Source organism: Manacus candei, unplaced genomic scaffold, assembly GCF_025592945.1.
Source record: "Manacus candei isolate 608988 ecotype Guabito, Panama unplaced genomic scaffold, ASM2559294v1 h1tg000046l, whole genome shotgun sequence".
In the NCBI taxonomy this organism is placed as follows: domain Eukaryota; kingdom Metazoa; phylum Chordata; class Aves; order Passeriformes; family Pipridae; genus Manacus; species Manacus candei.
In genome coordinates, this window is record NW_026138094.1 from 483,196 (window position 1) to 503,868 (window position 20,673).

Below are 20,673 nucleotides of genomic sequence, written 5' to 3' on the forward strand. Positions count from 1 at the left end.
TACCAGCATTACAGACCCACGAGCCCAGCACTCCCTGCCAGGGGTTAGACACGAGTCCAGGGGCTTCCTTCAGATTCTGAAGCTCGAATTTGGGGCTAAATCTCAACCTGGAACAGGGTTTGGCCTTTTCCTTTCCTTACAATCAATGGAGTTTTGAGAAAATTCCAATCTATCAAGGTTACCAGCTGGACTGGTGAGCCAGTTCCGTGGAAGGCTGTCAGCACAAGTCCAGCACCTTCCCAGTGCCTGTTATTGGGTCTGATTTTCCACCCTGTGCTATTTTCTCTCTGGAATTGTGCACACAGCAAGGGAGGTCTCAGAGGAGCAGCCCAAAACAGCAACACCTTGAGCAGGGCACAGGGCTGGGGGGAGCACTGAGACCCTTCCTCCCAACACTCCTTTGCTCTTCAGCTCTGAGGAACCAGAACTTCCCCAGGTCCCAGGTGAAACTTGGGTCATTCCTACTCTTTGATGGACTTCTTTATGAAGAGCCAAAAAGTCAGTGGTCCAGCAATTATATTTCTTTAAAATCTTCAAGTCAGCAAGTTCTGAAAGGACTCCTTGAAGTTGTAAGAGCTTTACTACAATGGAAACTCTGAGCACTGTGTTCACTTCAGTTTCTCACCCAGCACTCAAAGCTTCCTTCTCTTCCACTCTAATTAATTTGGGAAATATTTTATCACAGCAAACTAATTTCACAATATATTGCATTACAGGCTGGCTGTCAGAACAACTGCCAAGACTGTCATCATTCAAGTTTACTCACATTTATCCATTAACATAAATCTTATTGCAGTCTTCAACAAATAATTCATCACATTTAATCACCTTCCCTTCTTTTCAGGTCTTATAACACGTAGTTAATTCCAAAGCCTCACCACTCCCAACCCTTAAAAATAATCTGTTTTTCCCAGAAATGCAAGCTCCTACCCATATTCTCCTTAGCAATGCAGCCTGAAAGGTAAACATTTAATTCTCCTTTAGATTAATTACCACAGTTAGGACAAAAGTCAAAACAAGGTTGTGTGTTAAATCATTTCACGAGGGGTCAAAATTAGGGACATACCTGCCCAAAACATCCAAATTTTGTTTCCTACATAGAGACATGTGTCAATATATATGTATATACCTACATATATGTATGTTAATGTCTGGTCTGGGTGTATGTCTAAACAAAACCCATCATTTCAGAGCTTTTCCCAGAGAGAAGGTACATTAAAACCTGCCCAGATAAAAAGGATCAGTTTTTACTTTGGCTACAGAAAAGCCATGCTAAGAAAACTCGTACTTTTATCACAAAAGAGGATTTCAGTACAAATTAAATGTGATTTAATTTGTAATTACATTAACAGACCATGCATAACAAGCTAAGGTAGCTATTTAGCAGCAGTAACTGCAGGCTTTGCTCCAACAAAGAATCTTAATTTCTGGAGATTTTCCAGTTATTCTATTCAAACAAATAATACAATGGCTGTTGGGGTAAATGGAGTTTAAGAACTCTTTGTTTTCTGCTGGTTGAATCTCTTCCTGTTAAGCCACAGTCACCAGTGTCAGACTTAGGAGCTTTGGCACACTTTAGGGAACAATGAAGGAATCTTATTCCTACAGAGGGGAAAAAGATGAAATTCCCTCCTTTATCCACCTTAAAAGTAAAGTCTATGGTGAGCACACATTTCACTGACAAAGAAAAAAAAAAGCTTAGTGTTGCAAGAAGAAAAAAGAATTAAAAAGTCAACTGGAACCTGTTCTTGTAACAAAGGGCCATAATACTAAAAAACTAACACTTAATATTCTGGAAAATCAGGTCAGACCTGGTTCAAATTGTGTGCATATAAAGATCAAGTATATTTAGTCATGTTATGCCTCAGCCCTCCAAAACAATTTCTCACTCTGAATTCTGAGAATTGAAAATCCCTGTGCAGCCCTCAGGAGTCATCACAGGCAACCTCACAGAAGAGCTCTTAAGGGAATTCCAGCACTGTACTCAGGTGAGGGTTGGAAAATCTGGGCTCTGTATTTCCAAAACCCAGGAGAAAATAAAAGGAGAGCTCTCTGGTAGGTGAGCTTTAACCTCCCTGTGCACTGAACATGCCATAACCCAGAGCAGGATGGGCTGGGGGGCAGCAGAAATTCATAAAGGTGTGACACGACACCACTTTACACACAAGGAAAACAAATTAAGCTCTTACCAGGCACGTTTATCCTGACATTTCATCCCACTGGGCTGTGCAGCTCTGAGGAGCCTGCAGCAGCCTCCAAAGGCAAGTGATTTCTTACATTTATGACGAGAAAGGCTCTAAATCCTGGGCCATCAGCCTGACACGGCACCAGCTCTCAGGGCACTGAGCTGTTGGTCACCCCAGGGCTCCCCCCAGCCACGACAGCTCAAATTACGAGCCCCGGGACCTTTTTAATTTAAGAGTTGCCAAAAAAAGAGATATATTATATCACTGCTGCTGCAGAGACTCGTGCCCTGCTCTGGCTGCTTTCTGCGGCAGCCACACCACAATTTCCCTCTCCTTGTTCCAAGATTAACCTGGGGCTCCGTTAATCTCCCCCTGGCTTTGGGGGACACGGAGAACATTCAAGTGCCTGGTTGTAATCTCCTGGTTCTGGTAAGTACGTTCATTAGAGGCACAAAAATGGTCTTGATAAGATTTGTTCTGCTTTTTTCATATAGATTTTCCACCACATTATTTTGAGTGAATACACCAGCAATGACAATGTGTTTTCACTGGATGCATTTCTGAAAGTCCACACTGTTTTTTTAATCATGTCTAACATTTTAATACTCTATTTTCATGAGAAATCATGTAATTGTGCTTTAAACATTTATCCTTAAACTCCCGTGGAACATTTTGACACATAATGGACATTTTCACTGCAGAAAGTCAGTGCAGGGCTTCACACACATAATACACCAACACAAAGTTGTCTTTGTTTTCCTGCAGAGTCCTTATTCCCTTAATTGCTTCTTTTATTCCAGTGGCAACCTAAAGGTAATACATTCTTAATAACCTTCCTGCTTTAAGTAAGATTTCTTGGTTTCAGATGGCTGCAAAAAAAAAGTACTGTGAGACTGTTCCACAAATCTCCTGAACTACATCCCTTGTCCCAGCACAGCCCTCCAGCACTTGGGAACCAGCTTCTTCCCCTCTGGTTTAAAATTCAGTACAAAGGAAGGTGGGCACTAATCCAAACCCCTACTCTGCTGTGAGATAAAGGTAAGGATGTCAGCCACCACTCACCCTTCTGTGAGGAGCTCTTCCTCATTTCTTGTCCACCTGATGGAGGGAGTTGGGAATCCCGTGGCGACGCAGGGGAACAGGGCGCTCTGCCCGCTCAGCCTGGACAGGGCCGACGGCTGCCTCAGGAACGTCAGGGGCTGCGGCTCCTCGGGCTCTGCAAAGGTGTTGGACACGACAGAACACCAATAAAAGCCCCCACCAAAACACAAGGAGCCAAAGAAAACCACAAATGAAACCTCCCATTCCTGTCCTGCATCTCCCCAGGATCCCATCACCACCCCACCCACAGTCTCTGCTGGAGCCTCTCCCAGCCTTGTTACCATTTCTTCCAGACATCCCCACCTTTGGGATTCTCACTCTTCCAACTCCCTGGGAAACTGTTTCAGCTCAAAGCTACAGCCCTGAAACTGGAACTTGCACCAGCGGGCAGAGATTTATTGAAGAAAGGTTCAGGTTTGGGTTTGTCCAGCCAGCCTTGGGAGATCCCCTGGCTCCATCAGGGAGCTACTGAGGAAGTGCTTTTACATGCTGGAAAATGAAATTACTGCAGCAGAAAGTCATCCTAAGTGGAATAAAACAACCAGCTAATGTGCACACAAGTACCACAAGCTTTACATCCCACCAGTTTTCCATCCTTATGAAAACGGGAATCCTCTGAATTAGTTTTGCACCGAGTTGGGATGGAGAGGGATTTGTTTCTTTTTTCCCTCCACCTTAAGAACAAGCACAAGCCAAGTGCACATTTCCTCAGTGTGTTACTACAGTTTGTACCCTCTGTGTCTACCCTGAACCAGAGCAAACGAGCTGTACCCACAAGGTACAGCTTTGGGCTGAGTTAGTTACTCCCACTGCTCACACTGCACTAACTGCTGCACTCAGTACTCAGATGTGTGTTTGAAGGTGTGATGACAGCAAAGCTCCAGAACTAGACAAGCCCTCAAATTATTTTTGGCCACCTAAATAGGGCAGACTCTTCTGCACCTCCTCTGCTTCTGCTCTCTGAAGCACCTTCTGTGTCTCATCACACTCAGACATGGCTGTGTCTCACTCAGGCCCGATGTGATACTCGCAGGCATTTCTGAGAGTTGTTGTTTTGCTGTTCTTCAGTTCAAAATACTAAAAATAGCACAGGAATGTTCACAGCCCCGAGCTCAGGGCACACACGTGCTCCAAGGTACAGCCTGAGGAGGCTGCCAGGGATCTGAGGAACAGAACGGGTGGAAATCCCGTCTCAGAGCCACCCAAGGCAGGGGCAGACAAGCTTTGAGCAGTCCTGGATCTCACCATCTGTTTGGGGCCCACACAGGAACCATCCCACGGCTCTGCCCACGTTCCCTGTGAGCAGGAACTGCTCTGCCTGCTCCAGGAACAGGGATACACCAATCCTTACAGGAGGAGAGGAGCTGGGACCGTTCACCACAGACACAGCCCATCATTGCTCCAGGCTCCCAGAACGGACTTCAGCTCCCAGGTGAGTGCAAACTGCATCCAAAAATCAAGTGGGTTTTTTTACCCCTTGTATTCCTATGTTTGAAAGTACCTGCTATTAACTAGTAGAGCTCAGAAATGTACCCTCCTGCTCAGTGACAGCCTGGTATAAGAAAAAGTAGAACATTTAAGAAGCAGAACATCGTCCATGGATGTAAATCCAAGTGTGTGTTGTGTGTATTTCAAAGACTGGGAAGCAGAGCAGTGGGGTCACTGTCAGGCACATATCAGATAACAATTTAAAAAGGGAATAAACTGAATAAAGAACAGATTAATTCAAATCCTTCTTTCAAATACATCTCAGACCAAACAATCAATTATGGGGCCAATCAAGATTAAGGGAGCTTTCTCTTCAACAGCTTAATCCCACTTTTTAAAAAAAGCCTGCTGGGAGGGATTTCACAAAACTTCACTATTGATACATTCAGATTCATGACCAAGCAAAGAAACAGCATCATTTGTATTCCCTAACAGAATTCTATTTAATCATCTTCAGCAAAGCATTAAAAAAGCAAGTAAACCATATCTAGAGCCAAAAGAATCCAAAAGATCAATGCAATATGGAAGTTTATCAAGTAATCTCCAATTGCCAAAAATCAGAGAAGTCTTAAGCACTTGAAGGGCTGCAGAAACACAAAGGCAATCTAAACTACAATAATTCAATTAAGTACCTTTTCCCAAAGTGCTGTTCTTCAAAACCTGTATCCTTAGTTGAAGGAGAAAGGGCTTTGCTTTGGAAAGGCCTCAAATTCCTACTTCAACCATGATTCATTTCCAAACCTGGCAAACACCCTGATTTCAAAAGAGAGCTGCAGTTGGAAAACTGGGGTATTCTACAGAAATTTCAGCCTTTTAGGTAGAAAAGTGCCACAGTCACAAGCAACAGAACTGTTCATTGGGAGGGATCCCTGAAGGTGCCACCACCTGCTGCCCACACCAGGTCAGGCCAACCATGACATCGCCCAGCCTAACCCTGGAGGCCTCCAGGATGGAAATTCAGCAACTCCTCCAGCAGTTCTCCAGGCAGGAACAACTGAATCAGAATTCCAACATGAAGATGAATTCAGAGGAGACAGCTTTGGAAACAATTAGGAAACCCCATACAAAACACAGCCCCTACATCCCCAGTTTGGGAATGCACAATGCACATTCCTGCCCTACTAGTAGTGACTTTTCAAACCTTTGTGTTGGAGCAGCTGGTGACACAGCTCTGTGCAAGTCACTGGGAACAGAACACACTCAGGGTACCAACACTTGACATCAGCGCTGGACTTCTGTTCTTATAAAAATATCTCAACATTTCAGCACAACAGGCATTGCTAAACCTTCCAAAATAAAGTCATCTTCCTTTGGGGAGTTGGAGAATTCCTAAAAGGGCCCATTGTTAACACAATCGGAATTTCCTGAATATTGGGACAATTAAAAACCCCTCAGCTGAAGCATCCTGAGAGTGAGGGACTAAGCACCAATTTCTTTGGGAAAATTCAGCAGGAGTTGAAACACGGGATTCAACCTGAGAAACTCAGAAATCCCCACATGTTTATACTCAAAGAAACAGCAGATTCCCCCTTTGCATCATGTCACAGTGGAAGTAAGTGTGGGACTCCTGAAAACAGGGACTTTAGAAAACAATCTTTCCCTGAAATCCCTTAAAAGCTGAACACTTCAGTGTGGCAAGAAGGCACAGGAGAGTCTCCAGCCCTTCCCCAACCCCTGCAGAGAGCTCAGAGCCCGCAGAGGCAGAAGGAGCCCCGTGTCCCAGCACGCCCGCGGGTACCTGGCAGGACTGTGAGCTCGGCCTCGTCGCTGTACTTGGGGCCGGCAGAGCCCTCCAGGAGGCACCGGTACAGCCCCCGGTCGCTGTCGGAGGCGTTGCTGATCACCAGGGCCCCGCTGGGCAACTGCAGCACCCGCTGGTCCAGCGGCACCGGCTGCCGGTCCTGCTCCCACCGCACGAACGGGGCCAGGTCGGCGTTGGCGTCGCAGCTCAGCACGGCACTGCCGCCCCGGGGCACCGCCGTGGGCTCCGGCTGGCTCGTGAACCTGGGCAGGCCTGCACGGGAGTGAACAGAGGAACAAGTCAGAGGCATTCGGTGCTTCGTGATTCCTTCTTCCTTCAAAAAGGGTTAACAAACAATCACTGGGATCAGAGGCTTCAACTTGATGTTGAAGGATGCAAAACACCCACGGACCAAAAACACTGAGTGGCTCTTCAGTGCAATGGGGCAGAAAAGGGAAGGATTTTCCATCCTCTCTCCAATTCTTGAGCTTCCTACTACAATCTGTCACCATGTGCTGCTTATCAGTGACACCCTGGTGCCAAAACTCCATCTCCTCTAGTCCTCCCTGTCCATATTCACTACCTTTGATTGCCTAATAAAGTATCTAACACATGTACTTCTTAAGTTAAATGGTACTTTCTGTAATTTCCAGCTTGGATCCTTATTTGCTTTCCAAAAATCCCTCAGGGTTTCTGTGATTTCTTTTTAAGCATCCGATCTTTGCTCTCCAGTTTCTGCAGAAATCTTTGGAGAAGCAGTATCTGATGTCACATGGTCAGGTTTTTCTCACTTCAATGAAAAACTTCCTTACTTGCACAGGCTCATCTCCAACTGTTACAAACTTTCTCCCCTCTCAGAATAATACCTGGAGGCTCCTTCCACAGCTTCATTCCTCTGAAAAACTTTCTGTTTCTAGTTTCCCCTCCCACTGTATTTCAAACCAACTTCTGGTCCTTTGATCTTGACCTTGTTTTGGTATTAATTATTTTGCATCTTTGATATTTATCCATTACTTCCTCCCTCTAAGGTATTCATAGGCATAAAAATCACAACTTCTTTCTTTCAACTTTCCTCCTGCTTAATGAAGCTACAATCTTCAGTTCCTTGCCCTCATTCCCCAACGTCCTGTGCACCTTTAAAGGCACAGAATGGCAGGATAACCTGGGCAGGAAGGGGCCCAGCCACAGCAGAGTCAGCTACAAGGTCAGAGGGTTACTCAGGGAGTTGTCCAGTCAGACCCCAAATATCCCCATGGATGGAGACTGCACAGCTCTTGGACAACCTGTTCTACCACATGAGTGCCCTCACAGTGCAGAACTTCCTCCTAAATCCAGTCAGAACCTCTTTTGCTTCCATGTCCCCTCCTGTCCCACCATGCCCCACTGGCAGAATGACATATTGAGAACAAACATCCATGGAAATATTACAAAACTGAAAACACCTTCTCAAACCACTGAACCAGCTCAGTGACTCTCTGCACACTGTCAGGTTACAATTAATCCCAGAACCCACCAACTCACCTTCTTTTCCTTTAAATCCTCCATCCCTCTGTCCCAACCCAGCACAATCCCAAGGATATCCCTGGACCTGCCTGACTTTGCACACTGTGCTAAGAAGTTCCACCCCTGGAGCATTATTTAACTCCTCCTGTGAGAGCCTCGAGGCCACAGCAACAGTACCAGTGTCTCCTGCACGTGCCACACTTGCTCATTTTGCAGGTAAATACGTTGTTTTACAGCTCCATGGCTGATCAGGCCGTTAAGCAGGGTCTTCTAAACCCTGGTCTCTGAGGCATCTTTCAGGAAATCTCCTTTTTGATAGAACCCATTAAAAGTCATAATTACCTCCAATTCTTATCTATCTCAACATTCTCCTTTATTAAGACACCTGCACATTAAGGCAATTCCTTGCCCAGCCTGGAAGGGGGTCCTGGATCTCCTCCTTTTGCCAGGGGAGCCCCTGAGCTCTGTTTTCACCTCCCTTCTTTGCTCCACAAACCACCACTTGTACAATGACCTCACTGGCAACTAAAAGCACAGGTGAGGATGTTCCTGGAGGATTAAAGCCCTGCAATTTTTTAACATCAAGCTCAAATATGCCTTAATTTAACCCCCTCACAAGTACTATTCACTTCCTGGACAAGACAGGCTTTGTGCATTCTGTTGTGTGCAGGTGCTCCATTGAGGCTGAATAAGCTGTATTTAAGATGGTTTCATTACTCACCAGCAATGAAATTACAGTTCATTTTCCAGGTCATCCTAAACGCCACTAAAACCTTTATTTCATCATAGTCCTGTGTGTTTTTAAAATATACATTTTAAACTAGGCTATAATTTTGTCCTAAAGAGTAATTTTCTCTTATTCTACAATTATTGGCAATTTGCACTGCTTAAAAGCCTCCACTGTGGAGGAGGAGCCTTTGCTTTAGCCAACACACAACCACAAAACAATAATGATGGATTACAAAAGGCACTCCAAATACAGGCCTTAATTACTATTAATTCAGAGACCTGTTTATAAATACAGGAGCAGGTCCCAGAGCGTGTGCCAGAGTGCAGGCACACCTCCTGCAGCAGAACACAACCAGAAAATACTCTTCCCTCTCCCAGTCCAGGACCTTGTCATTACAGACCTGCTCTTTTCCTCTTCAAATATCAATTAACAGCTTCTAAGCCTGAATTTCCATAACTTCCTATAATCTTTTTTGACTGCATTACCACATAAGCCAATTCAGTCTTTCGATTTACACTAGAAACACATTCAAAACTATTGTAAAAAATAACTTCTTAAAAAGTTGGTGCCTTTTTTCTCAATAGTTTCTATTTCCCAAACACTTCAACCAACAAGATTAAGCAAGAAGATGTAATGACAGAATCCCAGAATGGTTTGGGTTGGGAGGGACCTTAAAGCTCATCCAGTCCCACCCCTTGCCATGGACAGGGACACCTTCCACTATCCCAGGTTGATCCACAATCCATCCAACTGGCCTTGGACATTTCCAGGGATGGAAAGCACACTCCTAATGAGGGAGCAGCCCCCACTCCTTACCCACACATTGCAGGGCAATCAGTTGAAGGCATCATCCCATCTTTTGGCAAATGAATGCAATGATAAATGACACTTTGGGGTTCTGATATTAAAGACAATTTTTGGTGTTTGTACACACGTTAATCATTCTGTGTCAGCTCACATACATTATGTATCGATTTCAGGACACCAAAGGAAAATACTACTGACCTAGCAGAACACAGGTTAATAAACTCAATTTAGGAGGGATGATTTTCCTTTTGGAATGTTCTCTAAACACAGACAGGAGAACACATAAGCAACAGTGTGACTCTCACAGCACACAAGGGAATGAGATGCATCACAGACTCCACACTTTCTGCCAGGACAATGCAAATGGGAGGGAGGGGGGAAAGCCAACTCTGTCCCTATTTTCTCCTTTCCTTTTGTCTCTCCCCTCCTCTCATCAAAGCCCAGAGCTATGGCAGGAATGTGAATGAACAATCTATTAATGCAAATGTGGTGCATTCAATCAGCATTCCCAGTCTAAGCCTTACTGAGATTTGTGGCCCATTGTCTCCATTTCTGAAAAAGATGTGCCTAGAAGAGCAATAATTCCCATGCTCCTGGAAAACACAGATGGTTAAAATTCTGGCTGTCGTCTGCTGCCGTCAATGGAGCCAGTATTTCATCTCCTGCAGTTTGCACAAGTGGAGGAATTCACTGCCCTGATGCCAATCCAGCCCAGCAGCCTCTGTGACTGTGGCCAGTGCCAATCACTTCCAAGGAGACTGAAAGAAGAAAACCTTCCATAATCAACAACTACTAAATAACTCACACGAGTGCTGTAACCAAGTTCAGAGTCCTGCCTTCCCTCTAAATCCCATCAGCAGCCACTAGAAATGCTTCATTTGATTTAACATGGATGCTGCTGCCACACACACATTTAAACCCCTTGAGAATCCTACCAACCTTTTGGGATCAGTCCTGCCAAACCAACAGTGCTGAAGAGAAATAAGAAAACGAGTACAGGTTCCTCGTCCTTAAGGAACAAAAAGCTGCAGAGGAATCCCCTCCTCTCTGTGGACCTTTCCTACGTGGTCACAAGGTTTTTCATCATGTGAGTCTCTTCTACTGCCCCTGCATAGACTGGAATTTAAGAGAACACTTTGTATAAGCGTTAAACAGCTCTAAACACACACCCATTACATGTTTGTGCAATTAACTGCTTCCCAAGGCTGGTTTCAGGCCTTTTTTGTGACATCTCGATGTGCTCAACAAATGTTTTCCCTGTCACTCCCCTGGTTATTTCTAATGCAATATGGAAAAAGCAAAGCACGGGAGCAGCCGACAGGTTTTCCAAACTCCTTTCCTCCTGTACCCCAGCTGTGAAAATCCTCTGATGTCCAACATTACTCTCACACTTTTCTCATCATTCACCCAAGTCTGAACTAACTCCAGCAGCACATCTCCCAGCACTCCCACCCTCCAAGTTAAACTGGTCTGTCAGTGATCCCACAAACCGCTCCCAATTTTAAGACACTTTAATTTCTCCCCATCCCTGTCTGCCTAAGCAAATTTGAGCTCATGACAAATCCAGAGCTATTAGTCCCTTATCCAAACAGCCTCTGGGGAAGTGTGAAGATTTCAGGCACACAAGAGAACAGAAACACGATTCCCTATTGTTAGGATGGCTCCAACATCTGTTATCCCTCAGCAACGCGGCGGATCACAAAGATGCTGCATATTTTGTTAGTGCATCAGCTTCTCACCCCAACCCTGTTAAAAAATTAATAAGTCCAGCCATCTGTGGACACTTCATTAAATTATCACAGCTCCTTCTCCCCAGCATTATTCAGCATCATTTGCTGGAGTGGCAGAGGTGTGAAACGGCTTAAAATACACGCTGTTAATAGGACATATTTCATGAATCTCAGCAGCAAATGGATCAGACTTTGTAATTACAAAACACTCCTGGAGAGCACAAGTCCAGCACTACCTGAATTAGGGTGAGACCAGATGCTTCCAGTCCTTTCCACAAACACCAACTAGCACACCATTCTCCCCCCTTGCTTAGGCAATCCAGACAGGAGAGAACAAAACCTGGCCCAAAATCCAGGCAGGAGAGCTCTGGGCAGGAGATGGCTCTTAAAATCCAGGCAGGAGACAGAGGGCAAGAGTATTCTTACATGGATTATAACGTGGAGAGAAGAAAACCTACCCAAAGTCCTTGTTGGCTAAACAAAAGCAGGAGGTACGTGGAACACACAGCACGAATGAGAAATTTCAGTACAAGAGCAGAATCCTGACCCTGTTACACACAGCCCTGGCAGCATGAACACCACAGAACACACTGGTTTATAAAGGTATCCCTTGGCCAGAATTAGGGAGAGGAAAAGGGAGAGGACACATCAGTGAGACACACAGACATATGTACCTATACATGTACAATAATGCACAGAGTGACCTGGTGGGACCTCAGAGCTGCTTTGAACCAGCACCTGAACTCCACATCTCCCCAAGTCCCTTCCCAGCTCAATTATCCAACGACATGATGATCTAGAGAAGCTGCACAGAAAACTGTGGAGAGATACAACAAAACACTGCACAAAATACTGTGCAAAGAGGAGCAGAATTAAACGTGTCAAAACAAGCTTCTAACAGGGAAACTTGGAGCAAAATTGACCATGCCCTGGAGCACCGGGTTGGATTACAAGAATGTGAGGTTCGGATCAGCCCTTCTCAGCGTTGGGTCTGAGCTCTGCCACAGAGCCACAAACTAAAAGCAAGACTAAGACAGAATCACACAATGAACAGTTTGTGTTGGGAGGGACCTTAAAAGCTAGCCCATTCCACCCCCTGCCATGGGCAGAGACATCTTCCACTAGCCCAGGTTGCTCCAAGCCCCATCCAGCCTGGCCTTGGACACTTCCAGGGATGGGGCAGCCACAGCTTCTCTGGGCAACCTGTGCCAGGGCCTCCCCACCCTCACAGGGAAGGATTCCTTCTCAATATCTACCATACATTCAAAAACTTTAAAAGGTGTTTGGACTAGGAAGACACATCAGAACATCCTGACGTTCTGCCTGGCAAAACAATCAAATGCCAGTTCTATCCAGGTGATATCCAGAAGAGATCACTAAATTCTTCCAGGAATGAAATGGGAGCAAGAAAAATGACTGAAGGAAGATTTTCAAGAACAGAGAGGTCACTGATGACAACCACAACTACAAGAAAAGTAACAGGGGGATGTCAGTCATGGCACATGGTCAGGTTCAAGAAGTGCTGCAAGGAATGGTGCAGGAGCACAGAAAAAACAGCTCTGCCAAGAGAGTAGGGGAAACAGTACCACTGAAAGTGGAGACAGGACTTGCAGTTAAAGGGGCCAAACAGAAAAGCTCCAACAGCAGCAGGAAAAGCTGCAGTGCCCACAATGAATTTGAACTCCACAGACTCTGAGAAACACACGAAGAAATCCTAATGCCACGAGAAATGAACTGAGGGCATGCAAACTATGGAGTCATTTATTTGCTACTGCTGAAGATCATTCTAATAGTGAGGCCAATGAAGAAACCCTGTGGGATTTCAGGAGAAGCCCTGGAGATAAGGCACACAGATTGCCTCATCATTTAAGGAACTTCAGGTCTTCATCAATAGACTGCCTAAAAATAAAAACCCTACAGGCTCACAATTACTCTTTTTAAAACAAAATCGAGAGCCATAACAAAAGAAGAATAAGATCCGAGTGTTGTGGTGAAAGAAAAGAGCTTGACAGGTTAAATAATTTTAGACCCAGGCGAGGCTATCAATTACGGAAGCTCATGTGAACAAGCCATTCAAAGAAGATTAATGCACAGAGAGGACTGTCAGGATAAATTTATCAAGGAACTGGAAGAAAGGAAAGATCTGAAAAACTTTTGCAGGCAACTCTATAGACAGTGACAAAGACAGCTGGTACCTGACAACAGGCATTTAGAGACAGGAAATAACCTCAACAATTTCTCTGAGAAATACTCGGAGCGCGTGAACAGCAACGAAACCCCGCAAAAATCAAGTGCTCGAAGGCTGACGGGACAGGAGACGGGAACACAAAGCAGAAAGAACTTCTACAGACACAAACATGCAGCTGACACAGATGTCTGAAGACAACAGGGGTGTGTGGCAGAATAAAGGAGGAGCGCTAAAAGGCGTAGAAGGAGCAAATCATCCGACAAGACTGCGGCTCAGAGGAGGGATCCAGAGGGGAGTAGCTCAGGTGGGACTGTCACACTCCGCCGCTGGAATCAGCTGCTGGCAGGGGAGCTCATCCCATCAGGGAGTTTTTTTAAAGCTTTCTCCATATTGAAGCCTTTCTTTGCTTCATTTTAATCTGTTCAGTTAAAGAGCAGAGTTGACTGTGTCTTAAGCCAGGACTGACCTCAGAAGCTGTTGGAGAAGGAAGACAACACCTTTCCAGAAACCTGGAAATTACCTAGAGACATTTCCCCATATTCCCCCTGAAATAGGGGGTTATAGATGCAAGTGGACAGGGGCTGTAGGGGGTTTAATAATTTTTAACATCTTTATTTCTCATATATTTATGTGAATGGTGACACACATTCTATGCTTTTAAAGATGTTACCGAGAACTAACCTCATGAATTCAACCACAAGTTTCATAACTTAATTTTTTCCTTATTAACAATAATTTCCCTCTGTGAAAATTATTTTAATGACCTTAAACAATTATTCAATTATTCAAGACTTCCTCTTGAATTTTAATTACGGAAAGATAAAGAATTAATCATAGACACACTTCTGCCTCGATCCTTCTTACCCTCCCTGCTTCTGTGCCCCCTTTCACTTGGGAGGGGGTGACACTACAGGTTGTTATCATTTTCAAACACCATATTCAGTCCATCAAAAGCCTGAACAATGTCAGCATAAAGACTCTTCACTGTGACACTCAATAAAGCTGAAATATGTTGCTGGATCCCGTGCTGGGACAGGCAGGGAGCAAAGAACACAGGCTGCAGATGTAACCACCACCTGCCTGACAGGCTGGGATTTCGGGAGCAATCTCTGCACAAACCTGTCAAGCAGAATCCCAAAAGGGATTGCTGGTGCTGACATGGAGAGATAAATAAGGGAAAATACGGATTTGAGTGAAAATATTAACACAGGAGGAAAGTTCAGCCAAGTTTCCTGTTCAGGGTGTTGCTGCACCATCGACATGGTCTCACTTTGTTCTCGTGTCTCACCATCCAGAGTCAGCCCAGGGGATAGCAGAGATTTGGCACCAAAGCTCCTTCCACAGAATTCGTGTTCTCCACAGATTAACTCCATTGCCTTCCATATTTTCCAAAGCAAAGGTCAAGATCTAAGTGTACACTGCAAAGAGCTTCCACTTCTGATGATTTACAGTAAGTTTGCATTACTGTAAGTCATCACAAAGACAATTCTGTTGATCAAATGCACACAGGATCCTCTCTCTGCTCATTACAAGACTTGCATTGCACTGAATTTGAACTTCATTCTAGAAAGTACCTATTAGTTTGCTTTTCTCTGAGCAGTACTATTACATCATAAATAAAGCAGAAAGCTCAGGCACGAGTGCTACAGATCTCCCTGTGCCCCCTGTCCTGCAGCTTCAGCAGAGGATTTGTCACCCTCCACCGAGCACAAATGAGCTTTAACTGGCTCACTGACCCACAGAATTAGGGACAGGGATAGTATTAGTCAGAATAGGCTGTTTGATTTTGTTTGATATCAGGTGGCATAAACTTTAAATACAAACGCTTAAGAAAACCTGCATTTTTCAATAGAAACTAGATTTAATATCATTCAACTGGGAAATTAAGAGTCTCTCTACCTCAGCTGTAACTTGGTCATTAGACATCAATGAGGAGTTTCCAAACAAGCAGGTCCCACTCCCCTGCTGGGGGCTGTCCCCCACCATCCCAGCGATCCGTTCCACCCCGGACAATCCCACAGGCGGAGGCTTCGGATGGGGCAGGAGGCTCTGAACTTTATGTGCTGCTCTCAGGGGCTGGTGGAGAGAACACAGTACTCTAAAAACGAAGATAAATTGACTGGAGAGACAAGGACTTGAAACCAGGCTCGAGGAACCACATGAAGCAATTCCTGGCGTGCACACCACAGATATACAGGAGATGGACCAACTGCTGCCCAAGGGGCAAGAGACCCTGGATCAGAGCAACACTCTTCCTCTCCAGAGTCCAGATGCCCTGCTGATCCCTCCAACACTTTCAGATCATGCAGGAAACAGATTTAGTTTGTTACATTTCTTCCAATTCACTTTTCAAGAGTTATTTCGGCCACGCACAAATCTCGAATGCTGTCCTGCCATACCCCGTAAAAAGAACTGAATTCATCCAAATTCTGACAGAAACACTGCACCCTGAGCCTCCAACACCACGGGAGGGGTCCAGGAGTCCTTCCAGAGCAGAGTAAAACATCAACATTGTTTTGTTTTGCTGTTTCTTTGAGTTTTGTTGAAACAGGAGAGCAAAGGACACAGCTGATACACCAGAAGCCTCTCACAGGCAAACCTTCCCAGGCTGCACAGCCAGGAAGTGAAGGCTCAGTATCACCAATGACCTCAATCACTTTGGTTCTCACCTCCCACAGTTACTACTCAAGAAAAGGGTAAGTAAATGGCAAAGCCTACTAATGCATTTTTCTAACCTGGGACTGAAAATCGTAAGTTCTGAACCCGAACCTTTGCCTTCAGTCCAAGCACTAACACAGACCAGTCCAAAGGTTCACAGAGATATTCTTTTTTCCCTACTTGAACTGGACAAATGTGGATTGTAAGAATTGAAAATGACACATAAGGTAGAACATTTATTATCTTAAATGTCTAAACTCTCACACTTTCAGTAACAGCTGACAGAACCTGTACAAACTGCAGCTGTGTTAAAACCAGCTTTCCCATTTACCTGTCATGAAGAAATGCATTTTGATCTGAGCCAATTGAGGGAAAATGCAGATGCTTTTTTCCACAAAAAAATGTATTTGTGCAAGGAAAATTTATCACCCGTGTCACTTACTGGTTAAGTGCTCTTAAGTACCCTCCTCTAAAGTATCTCTGCTCTTAGGTTTTTCCAATTCCAAGGTACAGAATGTTCTTTATTCATGAAGATCTGATCAAGAGCATATCTTTTCCCCTCGCTCTTACAGGAAATGTGCAATATTGGGTAAAAATGTGCTGTTATTTCCCACCTAATCACATCTCCGAGGAGCTGGGACCGTTTGTCTCACCCTTCAGGGAGGGCACAGACACACACAGAGCCCAGGAAGAAATAAAACACTGTTCAGTTGTGACCATTCAAAGTTTGGCAACCACAACCCATCTGTGACCCTGTGCTCTGCAAGCTCAGGTCCATCCAGATCCTGCTCTCTCTCCCACCAGCTGTGCTCAGGGAATGTCCTGGATAATCACCTCTTGGCCACAGCTTTACCTGCTGCTTGTCATCCAAAGACAGGCAGTATCCACTCTGTAATGGATATGAATTATTTATCTCTACCTGCCCTCCTCATTTACAGCATCTAGGCACATTATAAAAAGCAATATTCTAATTCAATTTAGTGGAGAGAAATTCTTTATTGGCCCACTGAGAAAAGGGCAAACCTGCAGATCTTCTGGAGATGGTGTAATGAGCTGCAATAACAGCAGGATGAGGCACCTGCATCTCCTGGCTCTGGCTCAGTTAACTCCTCCCAGCTCTTCTAGTCAGCAATTTGGAAGTCCAAAGCTGGACACATGCAAATAAACCTTGGAAAGGGGCAAGGCAACCAGCTAAAAACCAGAGTAATTTCTCAGGTGAAGCTCATTCCCTAGAGCTGATGCATCAAAATCCCACTGGCCAAGCCCAGCTCAGGGGCTGGACCCTCATCCCTGCAGGGTCTGTGCTGACCTTTGGAGACTGGAGTTCACACACAAACACACTCTGGAGGTTTCCAGTGACCCATTTTAGAGTCTGACACTACATGGCAGGAGCATCTCGTAAAAAGAGGTGATTTTCCTGTACTTTTTCTAAGAGGAATTACAAAATTAAGGTTTGGAAAATAACATTTTTATTAACATTTAACTGAGAAAGGAGATTACTTGGCTGAGGTAGGAGAAAAAAAGTCCTAAGTTATCCCCAAGGGCTCTCAGAATTAAACTTGGACACACCTGAAGTCAGTACCAAGGCAGGGACAGCTGCCTTGTCACAATTCAGCAAGTGGCACTTAAAGCTCAAAGCCAAGAATTATCAAATGCAAAGACAAGTGGAAGAAGAGGAAGAAAACCAGTTGGACTGATATGGGGGAAAAAGATGACAAGAGGTAAAACAAATAATTTAGTGAGCAGTTAAATGGATATATAGAGCCAAAAAATCTGAATGAACAAACTCAGTGTCCCAGTAATGCTTCCAAACTTCCAGATCCTTCTGTATCTGTTCTCTCAATAAAAGCTTTAGGAAAGCTTCAACCAAACCATAGTAAATAGTGACTGGGGAAAATCATCTTGGGAATGTTTTTCAGCTCATATCATTGTACTTTTTATTAAAATACACATAAATTTATTCTTTCCAAGATGAATTACAGTCACAATTGCCCAAAACTTTGTAAATGCATTTTTAATCCATGTTTTGCAAGAGCTATCCCAACCCTTCACCCTTCTTAGGATCTAACTGGCACTTAAGTATCAAAGACAGATTTGCATTTCAAAAGCCAATTAAGAAAACACACTGTACCAAGGCACTGATTAAAGGGCTGTGGCTTTACATAAATTAGGCAATTTCTTTGACTTTCCCTAGTTTGAACCCATTGCAACAATGAGGAAATCCTGCTCATTATAGGGACTGTCTGACCATCACACCTCCCTCCCTCCCCTGCCCTAAGAAACAGGTGATGACAACCTCATCCTTCATTTGCTGGCAGGAGCCAAACTGGGGAAGCCCACACTTAGTGGGAAAGAGAGAGATGTGTCCTGAAACTGCTGATCATTAAAGAAAGCCAACACATTTCCTGCTGTTTGCAGCTCCTAAAAATCAAAGATTTACTCCTGGAAGTCTGGTAGAACAGCTAACACCTCACAACTGAGGTGCAGTAGCACAGAAATCCAAGATACAGACTAATTCAAGTGCTGAATTCCAGTGTTCTTTCACAATGTGGTATTTTATCGTATCTCTGACTTGTTTTTTAAATCTAAAGAAGGCAAAGATCAGTTTCTTTAGGAGTCTCAGCTGCCACAGAAACTCTGATTTCTCACCCCTCCAAAAACCCAAAGGGTAAAGGCTTCTCATGGATTATCATGCACAGAAAAGGTTCTTAAAAAGCACATTGGTGACCTGCCACCATCCCTTCCCTGCCCACACACCTCCACAGCACTGCCAAAAGCAGACACTGGGTAAGAACCCAAGACAGTCTGTCTGTCACAACTCCTTCAGCCCCTGCCTGAGCACTCCACTTGTGTTTGGGGTTGTTTTTCCCACAGTGGGTCCCTGAGCCCCTCTGTCACCTCACAGCCCCTGCACCATCAGTCACCCTACAGCTGCAGTTTCCAACATCCAAACCTTTTAGATCCATCAGGTTAGGATATACAGAAAGCCCTTTCAATAATCTGAGGAGCTTATCTCAGTGTAGCACCTGTCAGCCCTTCCTGCAGGACTCAGGAATTGCTCAGCACCATCCACTGGCTCCTGGGGAAAACAGTGCAGTTCTGAGCCTAAACACTCCAACCCTGTATCCCTTCATTTCTCTGATGAAACACAACATATTTTTACTGGATTTCCCTTGCCCTGGCCCAAGTGACTCACCAGAACTGTCCTTTTCAGGCAGTGAAGTTATTTAATGAGTAAGAAGCTGTTCAAACATGCAACCCACGTTTCACACTGTTCCCTTTTAAAGGGATGAGGTGCAGCACCACACACAGCACAGGAACCCAAGATACCACTGCTCCATTAAGAGGGGAATTACCTCCCTCCCACTGGAATTCTGAGGCCAAGGAGAGATCTTACTATGAGAACTATCCCCACACTCACCACAGCCCAGAGCTTCCAATTAAAACCAAGAGGGCGGGAAGGAATATTAAAAACCACTGTTAAAACTGAGGGATTCAAATGAGGACCAGAAAACCAAAACAATTAAACCAGAATTTAAATATTCCATCACTTAGTCCAAAGCCTTCAGCAACCAAACCACCCTTCCCCCAAGTACAGGACTGAACTCAGGGTAGTCTGGCACAGCTCTTGGCTGGGTTGGTAAATAGGATTTCACACCCTTCACACCCCACATCTGACCAAGCTTTTGGAGCAGCAGCAGGAGGTTGCGGAGTGCAGCCAGAGGATGCTCTGGGGCAGGTTTCTGATGGACAGGATGGCATAAGGCAATACAGAACACGTGTCACAAGCATTTCCTCTAGTCCTGGACAAGGGAAGTACAGTTTTTATTGCAGGGAACTGATCGATAACCTCATAACGCAGCTGTCAGGCCAACGGGAGTCAAAGGGGCAACTAGTTCTGTTATGGTGAAGAACCATATTGCCTTGGGTTACACTGTATTTGTTGTGTTTTCTAGCAAAGATTTTTTTGAAAACAAAACTCACCACAACTGCCGTGTTGTTTGTTGTGGGGTTTTTTTTTTCCCAAGGACTAAAAGGCTCTCAAAGATTCCATCATTTTAGAAATGCCCAATTAAAACAGCACCTTCTCCGTGGACACTGCGAAATGGAACTGGAGATTCGGAAGGTATTTTGGCTTTACCTTCATTTTTAACCCCATTAACCTCACCTAATGATCACACAGAGCAGGCTGATGACAGAGGCAGGAGGCTGAAGGAGCTCATGTGGAAAGCAGCAGAATTAATCCCAACAGCAGCCATGCAGGGAGGTGGGAATTGCTGAGAGAAGTGTGTGAGAACTGCTTTTATTGTCCTCATTGCCAAGAAGCTCAGAAACATATTCCTCATTTAGAGACTCTCCAAGTCACTCCTTCAAGGTATAAAAACCCCATTTCTTTTGTTTCTGACGCTGCTGATGTTTCCCAACAACGTTACAAGCCACGGTAATGGAAACAACACCAGAATATAAACGATGGGAAGCAGCAGCTCTGGGAGATGCCAGAGCCCCAGTCAGGAAAAATTCATTACCTTGAGACATTTATT

At 44.7% G+C, this 20,673-nt stretch overlaps 1 protein-coding gene across 11 annotated transcripts in view; it reads right to left on the reverse strand.

Annotated features, from left to right (window-relative positions):
• Positions 1-20,673, reverse strand: part of NEO1 (neogenin 1) — a 167,535-nt gene that overhangs the window by 92,067 nt on the left and 54,795 nt on the right. For all 11 annotated transcript variants that reach the window (XM_051796379.1, XM_051796371.1, XM_051796378.1 and 8 more), the window contains exons 3-4: positions 6,514-6,789; positions 3,249-3,402 (exon numbers count right to left, since the gene is read on the reverse strand). In XM_051796379.1, the coding sequence (XP_051652339.1) occupies positions 3,249-3,402; positions 6,514-6,789 (430 nt within the window). The remainder of the gene's footprint in view (positions 1-3,248; positions 3,403-6,513; positions 6,790-20,673) is intronic.